We start from the raw sequence: 23,250 nt of genomic DNA, 5'->3' as shown, positions 1-23,250 counted from the left end.
GTGGTTGGACCCAAAACCCAAAGTGACTGGTGAAGGGGAAAGCCAAGCAGAGTTGCAGGAAGCAGAGGGCATCTGATAGAAACTCTATGGAGGACAGCAGACATCTGACAGAGGAGAAATTTGACTGGGATCCTCTCCAGAGAAGCATCAGGCACGCCCCCATAAAGTTAGATAATTTTAATTTTACAGACAGACTTTTGCTGCTTAAGGAATAAAAATGTGAGGCAGGGATTCCATTTCAGATCCCTGGAGAGCAAGGTTAGGAGTTGAGGAAATAGAGGCACAACTTGAAAAAGCCATGCCAGTACTTGTTGCCAACGTGATCACCAGCGAGTATCTCACCCTATTCTCCATCACAGCCTTTATTATGTGTTATCTCTCAAAAGAGCTGGACAAAAATGACTGTCCAACAAGAGAAAGCCTTGGAAAACCTTGAAAGACTAACTGAAAGACAGGAAAAGACAGTCTTACAATAAGACAATTTGCTATGAGATTACAAAGGCTGGAGGAGAGACAGAAGGCTGACGATGGGAGAGAACTGAAAGCACCCACTGGGGAACCCAGGGTATGTACTGAAAATGAGCGTCAAGTCCACAGCCCATTGAACCTGAGGTGCCACTTCTTAAGGGAACCGAGGAAAGAAAACCAACCCTGCTAGCTTTCCCAGTTACCAGGGAACGAATGCCCGCGAATGGTTTGCAGCAGCCAGCAGGACCTCTGCTTCCAAACACCAGGAAGCCTGCCTCTGAAGGTAGTTCAGGCTCTTCTTGTAGCTCGCCTCAGCATCAGCCAAAATGTCCTCCCCCACTTCCTCCGCTGCTGGGGCCGCCCCAGCTGTTTCCTTCAGTGACTGGTGATGCAGGGTTGGCCAGATCCTCTGGTCAGGCAGATTCCTCAGGTCACGGGGGTTCAAAGATTTCAACGTACCCTACAGGTTGGAATTAAACAATGAACCAGGTAGGGCAGATCTGAAGCATATTGCTATTGACGGAACAACGTCACCAAGAGCCGTGGTCTGAAAAAGTTCTTTAGTTGCCGTGGACTAGCCCTCGCAGTGGAACATTTCTGGAGGCTTGGCAGCTGAAACATCACTGTGTTTGTCACTCAATGGAGAATAAGACAGGACCCTAGTGTCACATAACAGCATTTTTTTTAACCCAGCTCCAGGAGTTTGGGTTTAACTCCTGCCCGGGAGAAAGAATGGCTTCTCATGAGGACAGGTTCCTACTCCACTTAGGGGTCAAGACCGGGGGTATCATTTGTGACAAATGATAATTTGAGAGGGTCTGTGAGAGAGTCAGTGTCCTGGAGAGAAATCATTGCCAAGAGACTGCTTCTGTACACGTTCATTGGGGGACATCTTTATGACTCCCCATGACCCTCTGGGAAGAAATGGCACTAGGCTAGAAGAATTTTTTCAAGAGCAGGCCTTTCTCAGAGACAATCACCTGTTGTCAATCCGCTGCCAAGCATGGGTACCTCTGGGCCTAGCCTCTGGAACCCCAGCATCCAGGTAAAAAGCACCACCTGCCGGCCTCCACGCCAGATCCAGGGAGGCTGCACTCCACAGCCCTGGATAGCCTGGCCCAGACGCAGCAGAAGCATCCCATGCCAGCCCGGAGCCTTCTGCAGAGACCCTTGTGCTGAGGGGCCGGCTGGAGAGCATCTTCCCCGACTCTGAGCACACACTGAAGACCGAACGCATTCTGACAGCACATCCCTGGAGGAAAAGATCCGAACATCTTCTCTGCCTTGGTGTTGGAAGGCACGACTGGGCTGACAGTACACTCATAATGGGGCCCAATATTGTGCTTTTTAAAACTATGTTCTTTTTATTTTTAATAATTATGTGTGTCTGTCTGTACTCATATGCTTATGAGTGCAGTGCCTATGAAGAAAAGAACTGAGAATTTCATCAGATCCTCTGGGGCTGGAACCACAGAAAGTCGTGAACTTCCTCAGTTGAGTTCTGGAATTTGAACTCAGACCCGCCAACACAGAACAGGAATTTGTCTGCTATGCAGTATCTTGAGTCCTTATTTATTGCTTTCTCTTCCAGGTTATGTTCACTACTATCTCACTTGTCAGCATGTTGTGTTTTTCTTGTCATCTTACTACATTCATCTTCGTCCTAAAAATAAAAGGCAAAATATTAATTTGACTTAAATGGGGAACCTTAAATAACTCAGTTGTGCCTCACTGTCAGCATCATTATTACTCTATTTACTCTCCATATTTTAAGTTCTTAGGCATATTATAGTCTTCTTAGATTCAGCTTTATAAGATGTGTAATTTATAAAGGAATTTTAATCCATCAACGTGGCCATCTGGCAAGTAATCACATCCAAATCTTTTCTAGGTCTGTATGATCCAGCTTGAGAGCAGACTCTCCACGTGCCTTTAATCCCCACTGGCTGGAAGATAGATACATCGTTAGTACACACCTTTAATCTCAAATAATGAAATCTCAGTGAGGGACATATAAAGTGAAGAATCAGAGAAAGACTTGGAAGAATGAGTCAGAGATAGGTTACTCCCAACTCTCAGGAGAACAGACAGGAAAGATAAGCAACTTAAAAGTATTCAGGGAGAGAGAAGGGTGTGGAGTTTTGAGCAGTTCTGTTGAGTTCAGTTGAGTTTAGCCGGGTTCTTCAAGTTCTGTGGACTTCATACAGTCAGGGTGGTGAGAGCAGTTCAGTTTGTGGAGTTCGGAGGCAGTTGTTCCAAGCAAAGCAATTCTATGAGAAACCAAGAGAAGTCAGTATGATTCAGTCAGCTTAGAGAGGATTTTGATCCAGAACAGCTGAGTTGACCAGCCTGCCAGAGCTCAGAAGAAACCAGAAGAAACCAGAAGAAACCAGCTTATTCAGCAGTAAGTCTCTGAGGCTGAAACATTCTAGGCCTAGCATAGCAGGCTGGAAGCTAAAGCCCTCCGAGTCAGGGCTTGTATATTGGACTAAATGGAGGCTAGAAGCTTCCAGGCCCAAACATAAGGATAGTTAGATAGAAATACTATGGGTTCAGCCCAAGCCACATATTAACAAAAGCTTGGGTACAGCTCTTATCTCATCCTCTTATGTGAGAAAATAAAAATATTTACAGTGATATGAAATATCTTATTTCATAGTGTAAATAGTTATTCAAAATGGAAGCCAGGTAAACATTTCAAAAACAGAAAAATATCAAATCCACGTAAAATATATAAAAAATGTTTCATTACCAGGTTGATACTCAATTGTAAAACTCAATGTCATTGTAAATAATTTTGATTGTCTCTTTTACATTATAATTTAATAGATACGTACAGAAAAAACAGAAAGTATTTTAATTTATTCTTCAGTTTTAATCGAATCACATATAAGATTTGAGATACATAAATAATCTAGATTTATTCACAAATATAATTCATTATTATCAGTTTTACGTCTCAAAAGAAGAAAACAAAGATATTTGTACAAGCAAACATGATGAATTCCATCATGCCATACCCATTAAAGATTCATGTACCATTTAAAATACATATGTGGCCTTAGCCTACGTATATCTGATGTGAGACAATTGTTCCATTGAGTCTACTTTTAATTTTATGTACTTAATGATAAGAAGCATTGGCTACACAGATTTTATACTTCAGATTTCAAACATAGCTTCTCCTTGGAGCTCAAGTGGTAGCTGGGTACTGTAGTGAATCAGTTGCACAAACAAGGGTCCCAGTTTTACAAATTTGTTTCCTTCCACTTCCCCAAACCCTTTATTCTTTATTGTTTGATAGCAAATGCATAGAGAGAATTTATGCTTTTTATGTTAAAATGTGTTTTCTGTACATTGCCTATAGATTTTCCTTCTGTCCTAACTTTTTTTTTTTCTTTCTCCTTTTTTTTTTTTGTTATAATTTATTCAGATTTCATCCTGATTGTTATGTGGTTCATTCATTTGTAAGAATGCAACACACCTGTTTACATGACCTCTTACCATTATAAATTGCCAAATCACACTCTGTTGCGGATTGTGGACTATGAGTATACCTTCAATGATATAAAGTGAAAGATATTTCTGTAGTCAGGTCAGGGATTGCAGAGAGGACTTGACGAATGCAAAGACACTTTTATGGGGAATGGAGGGATGGAGAGTTGAGTGACAAAATGCATGAGGACTTTTCACTGTTGTAGCTGAGTATCACTCCTGTAGCTGTGTCTGTAGACACTGTTGTGTTTCAGATATTGCCATTAGAATAACAGTCCAAGATCATAGTACTTGCCACTGGACACTTTTATCTTTTCATTGATTTCACGGTTATTCTTAGAACTGTCATGTAGGTTTTCATGAATGATATCAATATCTAACTTTATACTCTCATAATAATGCTGCCATTTTTCCTCAGTTGAGTGTTTTCTAATTCTGCATAGCAATGTAGAAAATGCATCTTACTGGTCTACTGGGGAAACATATATGTGATGAGTGATTGCCAGTAGTTACTAGAAGAGGAATGAAGAATACAAAGGACAGTTCTATCTTTTTGACATCATGCACTACATTCTACTGAATTCTTTGTGTGCCTACAAATAAACATAAAATTATAAAATAAGGAAACTTGTATTTTCAAACACCACATATATTTTATGTCTTGTCATGAAGGCATATAACTAGACAAATGTAAAGAAACATAGTTGTTATAAAAAAAAACCCCACTACTTTCTGAAAAGCTTTTTCTTTTAATATTTTCTTGGAAGAAATGTTTAAAAGAATTTCAGATAAACACAGTTTAAGAAGTGTTTATACTGTTGGCTACTTATCAATAAGTACACATTTGTTTAAAAGCTGGTTACATGCTGTTTGTGATGCCTTGATTTTATATTAGAGTAATATAACGTATTAACTTTACTATAGATTGTATAATTCTTTTTGGATTTCTTATTCATAATAGCACTGTCTAATGAGCACTACATGCACACATTTGAAGGAGATGAATAATGCCAAACATAGTTTTCATGTGCTGGTAGCATTAAATTGCACTTAAAATTTTGACCTACAGCTTCTAATCAACTAAAACCTTCCTGACACTGAAAAGATTAGAATGTAATGCTCAGCATCAGTTTGAAATGAAACACCTTGTTTGCAAATAATTTCTTGGAAAGGACTATGTAATAAAAATGAATAAGATAAAATTTTATTTTTGTAAGTGAATACAGATATATCAAAATACATAGTAGGATCTTAATAAAAACAGGTTGGAGGGTATGTTTTATCACTATTAGACCGCTCATATGTAAAAAGATTTTTACAATCAAGAAAAGAACAGAACGTTTAATCTATTCAACATCCAAAAATCCCTACCATCTTTTGCATTCTTTTCTGGTCCTCTTTCTTCACTGTTTTCTGCCTCTGTTCACTCATGGTCTATTTCTATTTGAGTTCACATTACCTGAATATTTTAGCTGTGTGTGATGCAATTATGCTGCAATTTAGGCATGCTATTACTGTTTTTATATATTCCACCCAGTAACTCCTCTACAGTAATGTTAGTTTTATATTCTAGCTACAATTAATTTATTATGCATAGAAGTTTCTTCTTAAACCTCATTTTAGCTCCATAATCTATGGGATAAAAATAAACCAGCAGCTTTCCTTGCAGAATAAAAACATAGCAGGCTGGTTTATTTCGCTTCAAATTATCATGGCAAGCATCAAGTTCAACATCAGCTTGTCAGTTAAGCTTGTTTTCACCCTTGTGTGAAAGAACCACATGATTTATCTTGGAAGGAGCCTGTTTTGTTATTTCTATGTTACAGGACTTTCATTTCCTAGATATTCTGCCATGGGGTACTACTTTTTAATAAAGTTCCATTTCAAAGATGCCACACATAATGAAAAATAAAAACAACACTCAAACAAGAAACTCCATGACAGACAATGATTCCTGGTTGCAGAGGCCAGGGACTTTCTTGTGATTCAATGAGACTGACAAGCAAAGTCTGCTACTTAATATATATATGCCTTCACAGTATTCAGTGTCACTCTTTAAAAAATACAATCTTATGGGGAATTTCTTGATGAAGATATTTCAATACATTAATATCGTAAAGCAATGTTATCTATGAAGGTCAGTGACCAGGCTATATGTCATTCTTTTTTTTAGAAGAGTTTTCATTTCCTTCTATTGGAAATACATTTTTTTCTCACACAATATATGCTCATTATGGTTTTCCCTTCATCTACATTTCCTGCGTTCCTCTCCATTGCCCCTATTGTACATACGCACTTCCTTCATTTGTCTCATTACAGAACAGGCTTCTAAGGGCTAATAAAGTAATAAAATGAGATAAACCAACAGCTAATGCATTGGAATAAAGCAAAACAAATGATAAGAAGATACCAAAAGAAAACACAAGAAACAAAGACCCACTTTTTCAGAAACCTAGAAATCTCCTAAGACCACTAAAGTGGAAGCCACAATATAGAATAAAAGGAAGTGTGGGGTAAAAAAGATTTTATATATATATATATATGTGTGTGTGTGTGTGTGTATATACATACATATATACATATATAATAACATAAAAAATTTTAATTCCTCACATGACATTATGAGCCATTAAGTTTTATCTCTATTAACCATTTACTTCTGGGTTTGCAGCCCACTCTTAAGAATAATTTGTCTCCCCAATAGAATTTTCTTTTCAAGTAGCCTTAAGTATTCCTTTGAAAGAAGTTATCACTTGGAGATTTCTTCTGCTTTAGAAATAGGAGCATGTGTCACATTCTCCTTTCATGTCTAGGAGCCCACTGCGAATGCTGACTCAGTATTTTTGAGTTCCTGTGGGCACTGATCCTGTTAATTTAGAGGTCTTTATTTTCTTAGTGTCCTCCATGCCTTCTATTTATTGCATTCTTTCTTCTTTGCCTTCCAAAGAGTTCTCTGAGCCCTGAGGAGAGACATTCCATTAAGGGCTGAGTATTCCAACATCTCTCACGTTAGGCATAATGCTAACTGTAGGTCTCTATATTTATTCCTATATCTTACAGGAAAATGATGACTGAGCATGGAAATATAGTACTTACTTGATTTTATCACTAGGTCTCCATGTCTCAGGTTTTTGGTCACACAAGCAGTTTCAAGCAGGGGTTCCAAACTATGAAGTTAGATATAACTGAATTCAGGCATTGGTTGATTACTGTAATAAGCTCTTTGACACCATTGAAATAGTACATCTCTCAAGCAAGATACCATTATAGATCAAAGTTACTGGGTTTACCTCTGTTTTCTGGTAGCTTGCAGAATATCTTGCTATATCAGAGATACTACAAACAGAGGGGTTAAGACTGTGTAGGCAGCAGCTCAACTTCAAATGAGTTGTCTAGGTATTGTCTTCAGCAATGGGGCCCTACCTCTATTTTCTAAGAACGAATTGTGTCCTCAAAACAGTTTCAGTTGTTTGGAGGATCTCATGGGAGCCCATTGGCTAAAAGCTCCATAAGATTTAACTCAGTCATGAAACTCAAACATGAAAAATGCCTCTCCTCCACCATGAAAGCTCCAATGTCTAAAATTAGAAGCTGTGACAGCTATTCTTGGTAGTACACCTTTATTAAATCTAAAACTAGCTAAAACCCAAACAACTGTGACGGATTTCTACTTAAGTTGAGTTGAACAATTCACTTCTTTATCTTTGGGGTATGAAAGCATGCTTTTAATCTAAATCTTTTGAGCTAGAAAAATACATTGTTAATCTGAGCCACACCTTCTTATGAAAGCCTATAGAGGGACATGAAAGAAGGAAGATTTTACTTTTTGTTTGCTTACTCTTGCCTTGCTACCAAGTTCATCCCTCTACAGGCATAAGAGCCTACTTCTTCAGGATTCTGCAATATACTAACGGTCACCGGAGACAAACAAGGTCATGGACTGAGAAACTACTTCATTGATATAGTTAAATATGCATACAATCGTAACCTAATAAAAGCTACTGAGTATAAAGAACACAATGGCAGAAGCAAAATGTTAGCAAAAAGTACCTGGAGCAACATCAGGATACCTAAAATATATATCCAAAGACTCAGTAGTAGAAAAAGATAGAAACATTAGAAAATTAGCATTTGCAATACTGATTTTACAAAATTATAAATAATATTAGAAACCTTCGCCTAAACCGACAGTTTGAATATCAGAGGATACAGAAAAATGTAAATCAACCAATATTGGCAAAATCATAGATAAATGATGAAACATTTTACAGTATTAAGAAATAATTTGTGAGAACTAGTCAGAAATTATAAATCCTTCAAATTCCAGAAGGAAAGGAATAAATATGTTCAAAACAACTGAAATGCTTGTGAGTTAATTAAATCATAATACAATGAGGAGATGAAATAATCTTTTGTTGGAATTAATTGTCTTAAGAAGAAAGAAGAATTTAGAAAAATCCATCTTTTGATACATGTAAGGATACAATAAAAAACAAGCATCTGAGAAACAAGATGGCAGGCCTGCAGCACAAAATTCCGTGTGCCTAGAGACAGATTTTCTAGCCAGTTTCTTTTCACAATCACTTGATAAGGATCCTGAAGGCAGCAGTAAAATAATGAAAACAAACAGAACTGTCTGGAAGCATCTATTTCCAATCCAAAATAGAGGTTTATCTAATTCTTGTCGTAAATCTATATGTTCTTCCCTTCCAGCTGACTATAATTTGACACCTGGTGGTAGGACAAAAGTGTACTACCATAGCCCCTACACCAGCCCTGTCCCTCAACCAGATTTTTTGGATAATAATGAAGAACATATGAGCAAGATCTGAAAACTAAATTAGAAGAAAAAAGCAAACCACTTGAGCAAGGACACATGATAGAGCATCTCAACAGGGTGTTCTTTGCTACCAAGCATCGCTAGTACCTGCAAGGACTGTACCACAGACATCTGAAGAAACTGAATCTTCCCCAAAACTGTTCATTTCTCTCGATTCTATGAGCATCAAGGACATTTTGTTTTGTGTCTTATTTGCCAGTTGTGAAATTGCACATGGTGTATTCATTAAGATGTCATGTAGGAAAATAATAAAATACATTTTTTTTGCATAAAAAAATAGCCATCTGTGATACAGATAGGTATATCTGACAACTTGACTGAGTTCCTTGGGTTTTGAATTCCCATCTTCCAGAACTGTGGGAATAAATCTTTGTTAATTAACTCATCCAGTATTTTGATATTTCAGCCCAGGAAGACTAAGAAAATAGCTACTTCAATTCATGATGTGTAGGTCTTCAATATCAAAAATGTTACTGGGTATTTTCTGGGCTGATGAGAAATAACAGTAGATAAAGCTAATAAGAAATACATTAAGTGGTGTTAAAAGGGCACTAATAAGATGGATAACTATGGCTCTTGAATTTGTGTGAGATAGAATACTGATCTTTTATATATATTTTTATTAATTTATTCATATTACATCTCAAGTGTTATCCTATCCCTTGTATCCTCCCATTCCTCCCTCCCTCCTGCTTTTCACCTTCTCCCCTCCCCTATGACTGTGACTGAGGGGGACCTGCTCCTTCTGTATATGCTCATAGGGTATCAAATCTCTTCTTGATAACAGGCTTCCTAGAATACTGATCTTAAGAAAGCTGAAAGTTTTCATATTTAAAATCTAAGAAGTTAGAGGAAACATAGCTAGAATATCTGTGCATAGTTAAAGGAGGAATGGATTAAAGAACAAAGACAAGCATCACTTGCCTACAGACCCATGAATCTAAATAAAATACCTGATCCCATGCTGAAGAAAGAGGTGAGACTCATGCAAAGGCGTGAGAGGGTTATACTGAATGGGAGAAAGTGATTGGACAGATAACATTCATAAATGTTGAGCATTAACTTGGTAAAGAAAACAGGATTTCTACTTATAGTCTAAATGCCTTACAAAAAAGAGAGATAACCCTGCAAGTAACCAAAAAACAAAGAGTATGTGGAACCAAGCAGCAATAATGGGATAAAGAAAAGAACAAATAATAATCCTACCAGCCTCAAAAATAATGGAATTAGAAACTAACAGTATGAGAAACCGCAGAAACTATACTATATTAGAAATCAAAATATTAGAAAATATGATGTAGAAAATATATAAGAAAATGTAAACTATATTAGAAAATCAACAGTAGAGTCTTGGATGATAGTACATCATTGAAGAACTCCTGCAGGAAACTGATAAATTTATAAATTGTAACAAAGGTGACAAAACAACTTACCAGAAATTTCACTATATAGCAGAGGGGCTTCTGTGTTCATAACCATCTGTTCATATCTATGTGTTCACAAATAAATGAGAGATATCACATGAATGTGTTAGTGCTGTAACTAAAGGTCTTAGAAACAAAGGACAAACTCAAAATGAAAATCAGTAGATAAAAGATAAGAAAGATCAGGAAAACAATCAATCACATGGGGAAGATATAATTACATGGCGATATAATGACATGCATCAAAGACACACAGAGATCCAACTCTGAAAAACACGAAAGCATTGGGAAACATTCCATACAAACTAGAGAAGACAGAAAAGGGTGAAAAAACAACAAAATTAAAGGAAATTAGAATTGTAAAAGGGAACATTACATCAAACTTCAATGAAATGCAGGAAATTGTTACAGACTAATTTTTAAAGTTATTATATTCCAAAATATAGAAATATCTAAACATAGTAGATAAATTGCTATATATATATAGATACACAACTTACTATCAGTAACTAAAAAAAAAAGACATGGACATGTTAAGTAAATCCATAGTCTAAAATAAGACTGTGGTCATAAAATAGTCTCACTGTTAAGCTGCACAAAGGCTTTGAAGAAGAGCCCACTTTCTGCTTAATTTATTATAAATGAGAAAAATGAACACCATTAATCTTATACTATAAATCAAGTATTAACTTGCTACTAATACTAGGTAATGATAACACAAAGAACTCTGTCCCTGTGCTCTGATGAACATTGACCCAGAAACTCTCAGCAGAATATTTGCAAATTGACTACAAGTACATAATAAAGATCATAAAATAAAATACAAATAAAAACAAATAGGTTTCCTTCTGTAGGTAGATCAACATGTTCAAGGCAGATAAACCATATAATGGAAAGTACAGCTTTGTATAATTTGGTATTGGTAACATCGTTGCTGTTTCATTAGTTTGTTTTTTCATTCCACTTCATTGGTTTGAAATGAAATCCTAAGCCTTATGTTTGTCTACAAGGTGTTCTTATTTTCTTTTTCTGCCTTGGAAACCTATTGCTAATATGGTGTCAAGTGCTCAAAACCAGAAAGGGCTTGACATAGTGGTGCATGCCTTTAATCCCAGCACTTGCAAGGCAGAAATGGGCAGATCTCTGAGTTTGAGGCAAGCCTGATCTACAGATCTTCTTGGCCAGTGATGGTTACACGGGACAATCCTGTCTCAAACAAGGAGACAAACATATGAACCAGAGAGGAAAAATGATTCTGAATGAATCATCCATCACTTCTGGCCTGATTAAAAATAATTAATTTAAACTGTATCTCAGACTTTGGAGCTGATAAAGAATGCATTTTCACTTTTGAAATTGTTTGGATGGAATGGAAACATTTGCCACACAAGGACATGAATGTTTGAAGGTAATTGCTATTAAACTGTAGAATGGCAGTTACTCCATGAATTCATAAACCCCAATGTCATAGTCTTTGGTGCTCGGATGTTCTGGAAATAAGACTACATGAAGTTAAAAGATTATGGCTATCAGAGTGGGATTAGTTCATTTTAAGGAGACGTGCCAGCTTGTTTATTAGTTCTTTCTTTACATCATGTGAGTACAGAAAGTGGCCAACTGTAAGTCAGTAGATGGGTCATTAGCAGAGATAGATGCAGAAGGTGCCTTGACTTAAGGATTCTTAGGCTCAAAGCTATACAAAATTTACATTTTTTTATGTCCTGGTGTCTATAGTATTTTGTTTCAGTAATCCAAGTAATTTTGAATAATCCTGTAATAATTGTCAACAGTAAGGTGGGTAATAAAATTTGTTTAATAGTTGTAAAGGATTAAAATGAAATGGAAGTAAACGAAGGACTTTAAATAAAAATGTTTTACCCTGACTTCTAAGTGGATAATACCTACATTGGGATAGAGGAGCTGTATAGTTACAGTATTAAGACAAAATAACCTATTTCAAGCATCAAAAAATAATGGAGAAGGTTGTACTGGAGGCAAACACGTTTTTGTTTTGATCACACGTGTGGAATGTGAAACAGTCTTGTGTGAGGGTGTGCAGTGTTTGTTTGCTGCAAACAGATTTGTGAGAAGACAGGTGCTGTTTGTCAACTAAAGAGGAATTTTCCCTTGCAGGGGCATGGTCCTTGCCAGCTGACCATCATCCTAGTAAGGACTCTGAGAGGATATGCATATGTGCCCAAAACCAGAGGCTTGCTTTCTTGTTTTTGCACAGCTTCCTTCTACTTGGCTGTCCATTGCTCTGCTTAGAGAAACATCTAGAGAGAAATGCTCCCTAGAAAGATTTGAGTTTCTGTGTTCTGGCTGCTGTGGTTCCAGTCATTTTTGCTAGATTGCTGATTTCCTGTTTAAAAGGTCTACTGGAATCCTGATAAAGAAGAGTGGAATCTCTCTAAGGAGCTGAGTGCAAAAAGATCTACATCTCCTGTCCCCATTAACCTCTTTTCACTCCTGTCTAGGGTACTGGTTGGGAGGGAGGTATAAGCATTAAAGAACCCCAAATAAAGTAGATTTGTAGAAGTTCAAAGCCTTCTAGTACCTTCTGTAAAGCTGGATTTGTGGATAGGTACTGTTTGAATTTGTTTTTGTCATGGAATATTTTGTTTTCTCCATCAATGGTTATTGATAGTTTTGCTCGATAAAGTAGTCTGGACTGGCATCTGTGGTCTCTTAGGGTTTGCAGGATCTCTGTCCAGGACCTTCTGGCTTTTTTGGTCTCTGCTGAGAAGTTGGGTATAATTCTGATAGGTTTGCCATTAATTGTTATTTGGCCCTTTTCCCTTGCAGCTTTTAATATTTTTTCTTTGTCATGTATATCTTGTGTTCTGATTATTATGTGACGGGCAGTTTTTCTTTTCTGATCTATTCTATTTGGTGTTCTGTAGGCCTCTTGTATGTTTACAGGCATTTCTTTCTTTAGATTGGGGAAATTTTCTTCTATGATTTTGTTGAGAATATTTTCTGGGCCTTAGAGTCTGGGATCTTCTCTTTCTTCAATGCCTATTATCCTCAGATTTCTCCTTTTCATGGTGTTCTTAATTTCTTGGATATTTTGTGTCAGGATTTTTCCAGATTTAGAGTTTCCTTAATGTTTGCTTTAAGATCTACTATTGTGTCTCCAGACCTGAGATTCATTCCTCCATCTCCTGGATTCTGTTAGATGGGCTCACCTCTGTGTTGCTTGCCTTCTTCTCTGAGCTCTCATATTCCCGTTTTTCTTCTGTGTGTTTATCATTGAATACATTTTCATCTTCTGATCTTGAACTTACATCTGGACACTAGTCCAAGGGGCATGTCCCATGAAAGTCTTCACTTACCAGGAAAGTGGGACAGAGGGGAAGACATTCTATTGGGACTCTAGGTGAGAGAAGCAAGGAAGAATGGGGGAAATAGAAGGATCCAAAGCGTCCTAGAAACCTACAAGCAGAACATTATGATGGGCAGATCTGGGCCCAGGGGTCCTACTCAAACTATGGCACTAGCCAAGGACCATACCCCTACCCATATCTAGCCAATGGACACAACACTCTCCACAGTTGAATGGAGAGTGCGGACTGACTTTCATACAAACTCTGGTGCCCCACTTTTGACCATATCCACTGGATGAGGAGGCCTGGCGGCACTCAGAGGAAATATATCAGGCTACTAAGATGAGACATGATACCCTATGAGCATATACAGGGGGAGGAGGTCCCCCTCAGTCACAGTCATAGGCGAGGGAAGTAAGGGGAAAAATGGTAGGGAGGGAGGAATGAAAGGATACAAAGGATGAGATAACAATTGAGACGCACTATGAATAAATTAATAAAATACAATTTTAAAAGTTCAAAGCCTATAGAAGGTGATGTGTTGTCTGAGGATGAGTCAGTAATACACAGGTAAATTTATTCATTTGCTTTAGTATCTAGTGTTTCATTGACTCACAGTCAGCTATGCATATCACTTTCATTCAAAACACAGAAAAATACAAGATTCAGAAATATAAATTTTATTGTTAAAAATTTATAAATATAGGTTAAAGATTTTTAAAAATATTATTTTTAATTTATGTATTCACTTTACATCCCAACTCTAACATCCTTCCTCCTCTGCTTCAGCTCCTTCCATCCCACCTTCTTCCCCTTATCTTCCCTCCTCTTGTTCTCAGAAAAGGGGAGCTTCTCCAGCCACCCATCCCAGCATATAAAGTCCCATCAGAACTAAATTCCTCCTTATCTACTGAGGCCAGACAAGGCAGCTCCATTTGGGTGAAGTGATCAAAAGTAGGCAATGGAGTCCATGTCATAGACAACACACACTCATCTTACTAGGGTACTCACATGAAAAACAAACTGCCCATGGATTACGTGTATGTAGGTAGCCTAGGTCCAGTCCATGCATGCTCTTTGGTTGGTTCTTCCCTTTCTGTATTCTCTCATGGGTCCAGATTAGTTGACTCTGTTGGTGTTCTTCCAGCATTTTTGTCACCTCCAGGACCTTCTGTCCTTCTCTCCCACTCTTTAGCAGGTCTCTCCAAGGCCCTGTGGCAGTGAATCTCAGCATCTGATTAGATCAGCTGCTGGGTGGGGCCCCTCAGAGGAAGGTTAGAATGCCTCCTGCCTGTAAACATAGCAGACTATCCTTACTGATGTCAGGGTTTGGCTCTCTCCCATGTGGTGGATCTTAGGTTAGATCAGGCATTGGTTGGTAATTCCCTCACTCTCTATTCTCTCTATGTCTCTACACATCTTATAGATAGGGTAAAATTTAGGTCAAAGGTTTTGTAGGTGGATTGGTATTCCCCTCTCAGCACTATAGGTCCTGCCTGGCTAGAATGTGGCCTCTTCAATTCCATGTCCTCCTGTTGCTGAAAGAATGAAACATATATTTCAATTCCTCTTCATCTCACCCACCACAGTACAAAGCTGCTATTTTGTACATGGCAAGCTTAGCACATAGGTCCATTTGTGAGTTATGCTCACAGAGAGATAGATGCTCCAGCACTGCCACACAAGAGTTGTGATCTTTGTGGTTTCTGGCACAAATGCTTAGGCAAGGAAAAGAAATGATCAATTTGGAGCTTAACTCATTAAATTAATAATGAAGGCTAGGGATGTAGGGACCTTAGATTCTGTCATTTCCCCCTTATAAATGGGGAAAACAATAAGAATGCTTACGACTTTAGGAAGAGCAAAAGAAAAAAATTAAAACCGAGACTTGCCTTAAGAAAGTTAACTCATGATGCATCTGGATCTCGATCAATTTTTTAATTCTATTTCTTCTTAATTGACTTCAATTGCCAGTTCTTGTCAACGAGGACAAACAGACCTTGCATTTTAAATGAAGTGATGCAAGCCACATTAAGTAGTACCTGGAATAATGCAATCCAGTTCATTTGCATGTAGCAATAGCTTATAGTGGTCTTTTTTTCTATAATAAAGAGAATCAAACTGCATTTTACACGTTAACTGGAAAAGCATCTATGAATAAGGTGCATGCCATTAAATATTTATATTTTCTTTATAAAATTTCTTATGAAGTTAATGAAAACATTGCAAATTGAATTGATCATTGTATCTAACCACTATTTGCACTGAATATACATTTTATAATATTAAACCAAAATGGAGTCAAGACTTATATCCTTAGGTAAAATTTCTCACAGCCAATCTGACTGAAACAAATATTAGGCTGTTACTGTGATATGAAATTTATGAGAATTTATTCAAAGTGTGAATAATAAGTTTTTCCTATTCATTAGCCATCTAACAGGAATGGACGCCTGCTTGTGACTACAGCTGTTTTAGGTTAAGACAATCTCAGTTGAAGGGTAGAAAGCCTGATGGTCACAAGGTCTTCAGGAAAGACAGATCAATTCTTTACATGTTAATTGCTTACTAATCTGTTCCAAAAAGTCAATCTGAACATGTTAGTCATTGTCATTCCATTTATCTGTTTCTAAAAGTTTTTCCATTTTTCACAGAAAATTATGAAGGGCAGAACCAAATGTGTGACTTCCACTAAAAGGCAGATAATGCAAGCTTACCAAAATTAGCTTCATTAAAGGTTGAGTTTTTAAAAGTTTTGTCTTTAAAAGCTTTTTTTTTTTTTTTTTTTTTTTTTTTTTTTTTTTTTGTGTAACATCAACATGTTGCTGCTGATCATAGTTAAGTCTGATCTGAAACTGCGATAGAAAATACAGGTCAAAATTCTACATTCATGTGTGTAGTATTCTTTCATATATTTTATCTTCTTTCAGATACTTTATTCCTTTCCCTTCTCAATCATGAGGAGAAAATTATTACTCTTAAAAATTGTCTTCATGAAGAGTAGCATTAAAGCGACTGTGTTAATATAGTGAATATCATATCTGTATGCATTTAGTAGCAAAATATCAGCCACTAAGGTTAATTATTTTTCTTAAAATTTTCATACAACATATTTTTTTATCATATATCTCCTCCCTAAACACCTAAAGGATGTTCCACAGCTTTCTACCTGCCCAACATTATGGTCATTGACTCCGCCCATCTCTCTCTCCAAAACCAAAAGTTATATTATTCAGAGCTCTTAGGAAACTTACTATAGTATAACATTAAACTTGAATACAAGGCAGTAACATCATTTCTTCCCCACATGCAAGATATAAAATTTCTTCAATCTGAGTCCAACCTCATTTTCTCTCTGAATAAGACCAATTGTAACTTATAACCAACTCCCAATGCAAGTAAATATCTAGAGCCCAAGAAAGCAACCCTACCAACCACTCTTAAGGGAAATTGGGTGTCCTTCTCTTAAGATTTCTTTCTGCTGATTTGTGATGAATAATACTTTTGTAGGGACCCAAATAAAGTTGGAGGAAACGGTTAAACAAGCTAAGAATGGCATTTATAGTCCAGTTTCTAAATGTTGAGAAATTCCAGGCTTAACAGAAGTACTGTGTGGGACAATCTGAAATCCTGGACCAATTGGAATTGGAAGCTTTCTTCAAAGCTGTCCTGGGAACTATCCTGTTCTGATGACGAACAACAACTGAAGTACTTGGCGCTGGAACATGAAGATTGCTGATGTCAGCATTCAGCATGCTCGAGGAATGAATCTTGTCAGATCTGATCCAGTGTCAGTGTCTGGTTCTTTTGTTCTGAAAAGATATAATTTCTGACAAATGTTACATAGTCCTAACATTATAAATGTGTGAGATATGAGGGATACACAGTTGTTTCTTCTCAAGTCTCTGATGGAGTTGAAGACCAGATAGTTTAGTCCTAAGCTTAATTGTTCAGAGGTTAAGATGTTTCTAGGTCTAGATAGATGTTTTAAGTTGATAGAGATGAGATAGGATAGATATTGATTTATAATCTAAATTTTAGACTCACCAAAATAAAAAAAAGATGTTTTCTTCAAGGTTGACAAATACAAATAGCCAAAACACTATGAATGTAACATTTATATAATTCCTGATTGTTTTGCGGTTCTTTTTGCTGTACATAGTTTATTGTATATATGTATAATAATATAAATGTATATGTTAAAAAAGAATTTATTAAAAAGAAATAAAACAACAATAACAAATAAATTTTTCTTCAGACTGATATTTTATTTTATTTTATTATTTTTTGAAGATAATTGCATAATTATATTTATGTACAGAAAACTTAGCAGTGTACATTTAGCCCAGCTTAGTGGCCAGTTCTTTAGCCTTTGCCTTTTCCAGCTTGGCAATGCGAGCCACAGATTTAGGACCCAGGATGTTGCCTCCCCAGTGGCCACGGATCTCACCATATCTGTCATTGTAATTGGTCCTGATAGCTTCCACCAGCTTAGCCAGAGCACCCTTGTCTTCCGAGTTAACCTGTGTGAAGGCAACAGTGGTGCAAGTCTTCCTGTGGACCAGCCGACCCAGCCTGGCCTTTCCCTTGATGATGCAGTAGGGGACCCCCATCTTTTGACACAGGGCAGGCAGGAAGACCACCAGCTAGAAGCAAGCATGAACTGTAGGTGCTGGAGGCGAAAGCAGTAGCTGCATTGCTACTCTGTGGTAATTCTGATATTTTATATCTTGTATCAGTTTACTATATAATTGATTAGAAATCAAATTAATTTCCTTACTAGAATATATTACAACCAAATGACTCCATTCTTATATGTCATCTACAAGAATTGTATGTTGATACATCCTTGAGATTTTTTAGTGAGACACTTATTATTCCACAGAAAGAAAGGTGTCATATAAATGACCAAATGTATGTCATAGGCTGTTTTATGAGATACGTATCAATGATATGGGATTTTGTGTCATGAAAGGACAACATTCAAAAACAAACTACTTGTATTCAATTTCCCATAGGCAGTCTTCACAATGCAGTTCTTGCTATGAGCTGAACAAAAGGGCTCCAATAATTGCTCCAGGAAAAGGACACTATGTAAGTCCCGTGGCTGCTTTTAAACATGCGTTTCCAGCTAAGGTCAGGATGAGTAATAAGCAATTATACCACTCAGGGTTGAGTTAAAAAGCACTTAGTGTTTATATGACCTTCCATAAATATAGTTTACTATATTTATAAATATTTGCCATTAGTTTGCCTTTTGTCATTGACTAAGGATTGACCTCTGTTACTTGTCACTGACACCTAATACCAAAATGAATTGAAATTCTGTCTTTAGAAATAGATTTCCTTGGTACAGTGACATTTATAAATGGACCTTTAAAGTAGGTACTTTTTCTATACACTTTGTTTCAACTCCCTGTCACTCTCAAGTGGAAGATTTTATAATACTAAATTTATTACATCTTTCCAAGATCATTCCTCTAACTTTAAGGTTCTGGTGTACTTTTTATCTTTACAAGAATCTATATTTATTTCTGTGTTTCCCCTTTGAATTAACTATGAAAGTCCTTTCAGGACAGTATATGGCATTCTTTTTTTTTTTTTTTTTTTTTTTTCCCCCGGATATGACATTCTTAAAAAAGAAAGAAATATAATGAAGATATAATGATTTACTGGTTTCCCAGTGAAGGTAATTGAAAGTCACAATGTTTTAAAAATGAATCATTTATGGTAAGTGTCAATTTCAGTGTCCTTTTCCCCCCGTAGACATTTAGATAGAAAAGAATGTTGAATTGCTTTACTGTGACATGAGCCTCTGCTTTCCCAAAGTTCTTGTTTCCATACACACAGAGTAGCTTACATTCATCTTATTTTCTCTTTTCATTTCATAAAAAAAACTTACACCTCTAAGCTTTATTATGTTAATTACCCGTTTTGCTGCTATTATTTTATCACCTTCCGTTTTTACTTAAGTGTCGATAGACAACTACAGGTTCTCTTGGCACCATTCTGTAAGTTGCAACATATTTTTTACTTTTACATAAAAAAAAAAAAAACCATAGTTGCCTGCCTTAAAAGTAAAACTAATACATTAAAATAAATTTTAAGCATGAAATTGAATTTAGTATGTGGGTGACTGCTTTATTTTTTTAAAATATAATTTAAATACATTGTGTTGTGAACTATATACACATAAATGTTATCACACTATCAGCAGCAAATGACACCAAAAGAACTAAACTAATTCAGCAGCAGGCTACCATCCTACATTTTAATTATACATTTTAGACCATCCTGCAGTTATTAGTTTCCTTTTAATATGTATAGTGCAGCACTGTTGCCACAGGAAGATAACATCTGAAAGCTTCATGTCCATTGGGCCCAAAGATCAGCGTTTTTCCTCTATTTGGGTCATGAACCCAATTAATCCTCATTGTAGAGAGGAAAAGGAAAGACCAGTGATCATGAGCACTAAATGTTATCTGATTCCAATCTGACACTCATTGCTGATTGAACTTGGCATTTCCTGAAGCCTGAGAAATGAGCCTTAACAGACATATAGATTTCCCCATATTTCACTGAAAGCTACTACAAATGCTTGTACAATTCAGCAAAAATGAAATTGTAAAGTTATATGTGGGATTATGTTTTATTACTTAATGATAAATGTGAGAATCTGAATAAAATTCATAGTTTTATGAAAGAATACTTGTCATTATTACTTTATTAAACCAAAAATGCATCTATGTTTCTTCATAAAAATAATATATACATATTATATTTGATTTATTAATTTTCTAAGGTAAGGATTTTAGTAGTATTTTTAAAATTTCTTTATTTGTTAATTCATTCATATTACATCTCAACTGTTATCCCATCCCTCCTATCCTTTCATTCCTCCGTCCCTCTCACTTTCACCCTATTCTCCTCCCCTATGACGGTGACTGAGGGGGACCTCCTCCCCCTGTATATGATCATAGGATCTTGGTAGACTCCTATCCTTCCTCTGAGTGCCACCGGGCCTCCCCATCAAGGGGACATGGTGAAATATGGGGCACCAGAGTTCATGTGAAAGTCAGTCACCACTCTTCACTCATCTGTACAGAATGACCTATCCCTTGGCTAGATCTGGGTAGGGGTTCAATGTTTACTACACATATTGTCCTTGGTTGGTGCCATTGTTTGTGCAGAACCCCTGGGCCCAGAAGCCCATTATACTGTTCTACTTGTAGGTTTCTAGGACCCTCTGGATCCTTCTATTTCCCCATTCTCCCATACTTCTCTCAACTAGAGTCCCAAAAGTATGTCCTCACATCTATCCCACTTTCCTGATAGGTGAAGACTTTCATGGGAACTGCCCCTTGGGCTAGTGTCTAGTTATAAGTGAGTATATACCATTTGAGTCTTTCTGTTTCTGGGTTAACTCATTCATTATGATCATTTCTAGTTCAATCCATTTGTACACAAATTTTGGGAATTCCTTGTTTTTAATAGCTGAGTAGTATTCCATAGTGTATATGTACTACAGTTTCATTATCCATTCTTCTACTGAGGGATACTTAGGCTGTTTCCATGTTCTGGCTATTATGAGCAAGGATGCTAAGAACATGGTTGAGCAAATCTTCTTGTTGTGTGTTGGAGCATCTTCTGGGTATATTCCAAGGAGTGGAATAGCTGGGTCTTGAGGAAACACCATTCCCAGTTTTCTTAGATAGCACCAGATAGATTTCCAAAGCTGTTGTGCTAGTTTGTATTCCCACCAGCAATGAAGGAGTGTTCCTCTTTCTCCACATCCTCACCAGCAAGTGGTGTTGCTTGAATTTTTTATCTTAGCCATTATGATGGGTGTAAGATGGAATCTCAGAGTGGCTTTGATTTGCATTTCTCTGATGACTAAAGATGTTGAGCATTTCTTTAAGTGTTTCTCAGCCATTTGATATTCCTCTGTTGAGAATTCTCTGTTTAATTCTGAGAAACCCATTTCTCAATTGGGTTATTTGGTTTGATGGTGTTTAATTTCTTGAGTTCTTTATATATTTTGGATAATAGACTTTTGTCAGATGTAGGTGAAGATCTTTTCCCAGTCTGTAGTCTGTCACTTGGTTCTGTTGACAATGTCTCCTGCCTTACAGAAGCTTCTCAGCCTCATGAGGTCCCATTTATTAATTGTTGACCTTAAGGCCTGGGCTGTTGCTGTTCTGTTGAGGAAGTTGTCTCGTGTTCCAATGTGTTCCAGTCTTTTCCCCACTTTTTCTTCTAGCTGATTTAGTGTCTCTGATCTTATGTTGTGGTCTTTAATCCACTTGGATTTGAGTTTTGTGCAAGGTGACAAATATGGGTCCAATTGTATTTTTCTACATGTAGACATCCAGTTAGACCAGCACCATTTGTTGAATATGCTATTCTTTTTTCCATTGAATAGATTTGGCTTCTTTGTCAAAAACCAAGTGACCATACGTGTGTGGATTCATTTCTGGGTCTTCGATTCGATTCCATTGATCAAGCAGCCCATGGTTGATTAAAACAGTACTGTGCTATTTTAATTACTGTTGCTCTATAATACAGCTTGAAATTGATGTGCAGATTCCTCTGGAGGATCTTTTATTGTATAGGATTGTTTTTGCTCTTCTGGGTTCTTTGTTTCTCCATACGATGTTGAGAATTGATCTTTCAATGTCTTTAAAATATTTTGTAGGTATTTTGATAGCGATTGCATTGCATTTGTAAATAGCTTTTGGTAATACGGCCATTTTTATTATGTTAATTTTCCCAATCCATGAACAAGGTAGGTTCCTCCATCTTCTGATGTCATCTTCAATCTCTTTCTTCAGAGACTTAAAGTTTTTTCCAAAAAGTCCTTCACTTGCTTGGTTAAAGTTACTCCTAAATATTTTATATTGCTTGTGGCTATCATGAAGGGTGTAGTTTTCCTAATTTTTTCCTCTTCATTCATCATTTGTATGTAGGAAAGCTACTAACTTCTTTGAGTTACTTTTGTATCCAGCCAAATTCCTGAAGGTGTTTATCAGCTGTAGGAGTTCTCTGGTGGAATTTTTGAGTCCACTAATATATACTATAATATCATCTGCAAATAGGGATAATTTGACTTCCTCTTTTCCCATTTGGATCCCTTTGATCTCCCTGTGTTGTCTTATTGCTCTGGCTAGAACTTCAAGAACTATATTGAAGAGATATTGAGAAAGTGGGCAGCCTTGTCTGATCCCCAATTTTAGAGGAATTTCTTTGAGTATCTCTCCATTTATTTTGATGTTGGCTTCTGGCTTGCTGTATATATCCTTTATTATGTTTAGGTATGTGCCTTGAATTCTCTCTCTAGAACTTTAAATATGAACAAGTGTTGGATTTTGTCAAATGCTTTTTCTGCATCTAACGAGATGATGGTGTGCTTTTTTCTTTCAGTTTGTTTATATGGTAGATTACATTGATAGATTTTCATATATTAAACCATCCCTGCATGCCTGGAATGAAGCCTACCTGGTCATTGTGAATGATACCTCTGATGTTCTTATATTCATTTTGTGAGTATTTTATTGAGTATTTTTGCATCAATGTTCATAACAGAAAGTGGTCTGAAATTCTATTTTTTCGTTGGGTCTTTGGGGGTTTAGGTTTCAGTGTGACTATGGACTCATAGAATGAATGTCGTAATGTTCCATCTGTTTCTATCTTTTTGAGT

At 36.7% G+C, this 23,250-nt stretch overlaps 1 protein-coding gene and 2 pseudogenes across 1 annotated transcript; 2 read left to right on the top strand and 1 right to left on the bottom strand.

Annotated features, from left to right (window-relative positions):
* Positions 1–681: 681 nt before the first annotated feature.
* Positions 682–1,794, top strand: LOC127210102 (NEDD4-binding protein 1-like; annotated as a pseudogene).
* A 6,785-nt stretch (positions 1,795–8,579) lies between these two features.
* Positions 8,580–8,965, top strand: LOC127210101 (39S ribosomal protein L42, mitochondrial-like; annotated as a pseudogene).
* Positions 8,966–17,855: 8,890 nt separating this feature from the next.
* LOC127210166 (60S ribosomal protein L7a-like) lies at positions 17,856–18,215 on the bottom strand. The gene has a single exon (XM_051169837.1). It carries the CDS (start codon positions 18,164–18,166, stop codon positions 17,894–17,896), a length of 273 nt encoding a protein of 90 aa, XP_051025794.1. The 5' UTR covers positions 18,167–18,215; the 3' UTR covers positions 17,856–17,893.
* Positions 18,216–23,250: the final 5,035 nt, after the last annotated feature.

The sequence above is a fragment of the Acomys russatus genome, chromosome 27 (assembly GCF_903995435.1).
Source record: "Acomys russatus chromosome 27, mAcoRus1.1, whole genome shotgun sequence".
NCBI lineage: Eukaryota > Metazoa > Chordata > Mammalia > Rodentia > Muridae > Acomys > Acomys russatus.
This window is presented reverse-complemented; position numbering and strand designations above follow the sequence as displayed.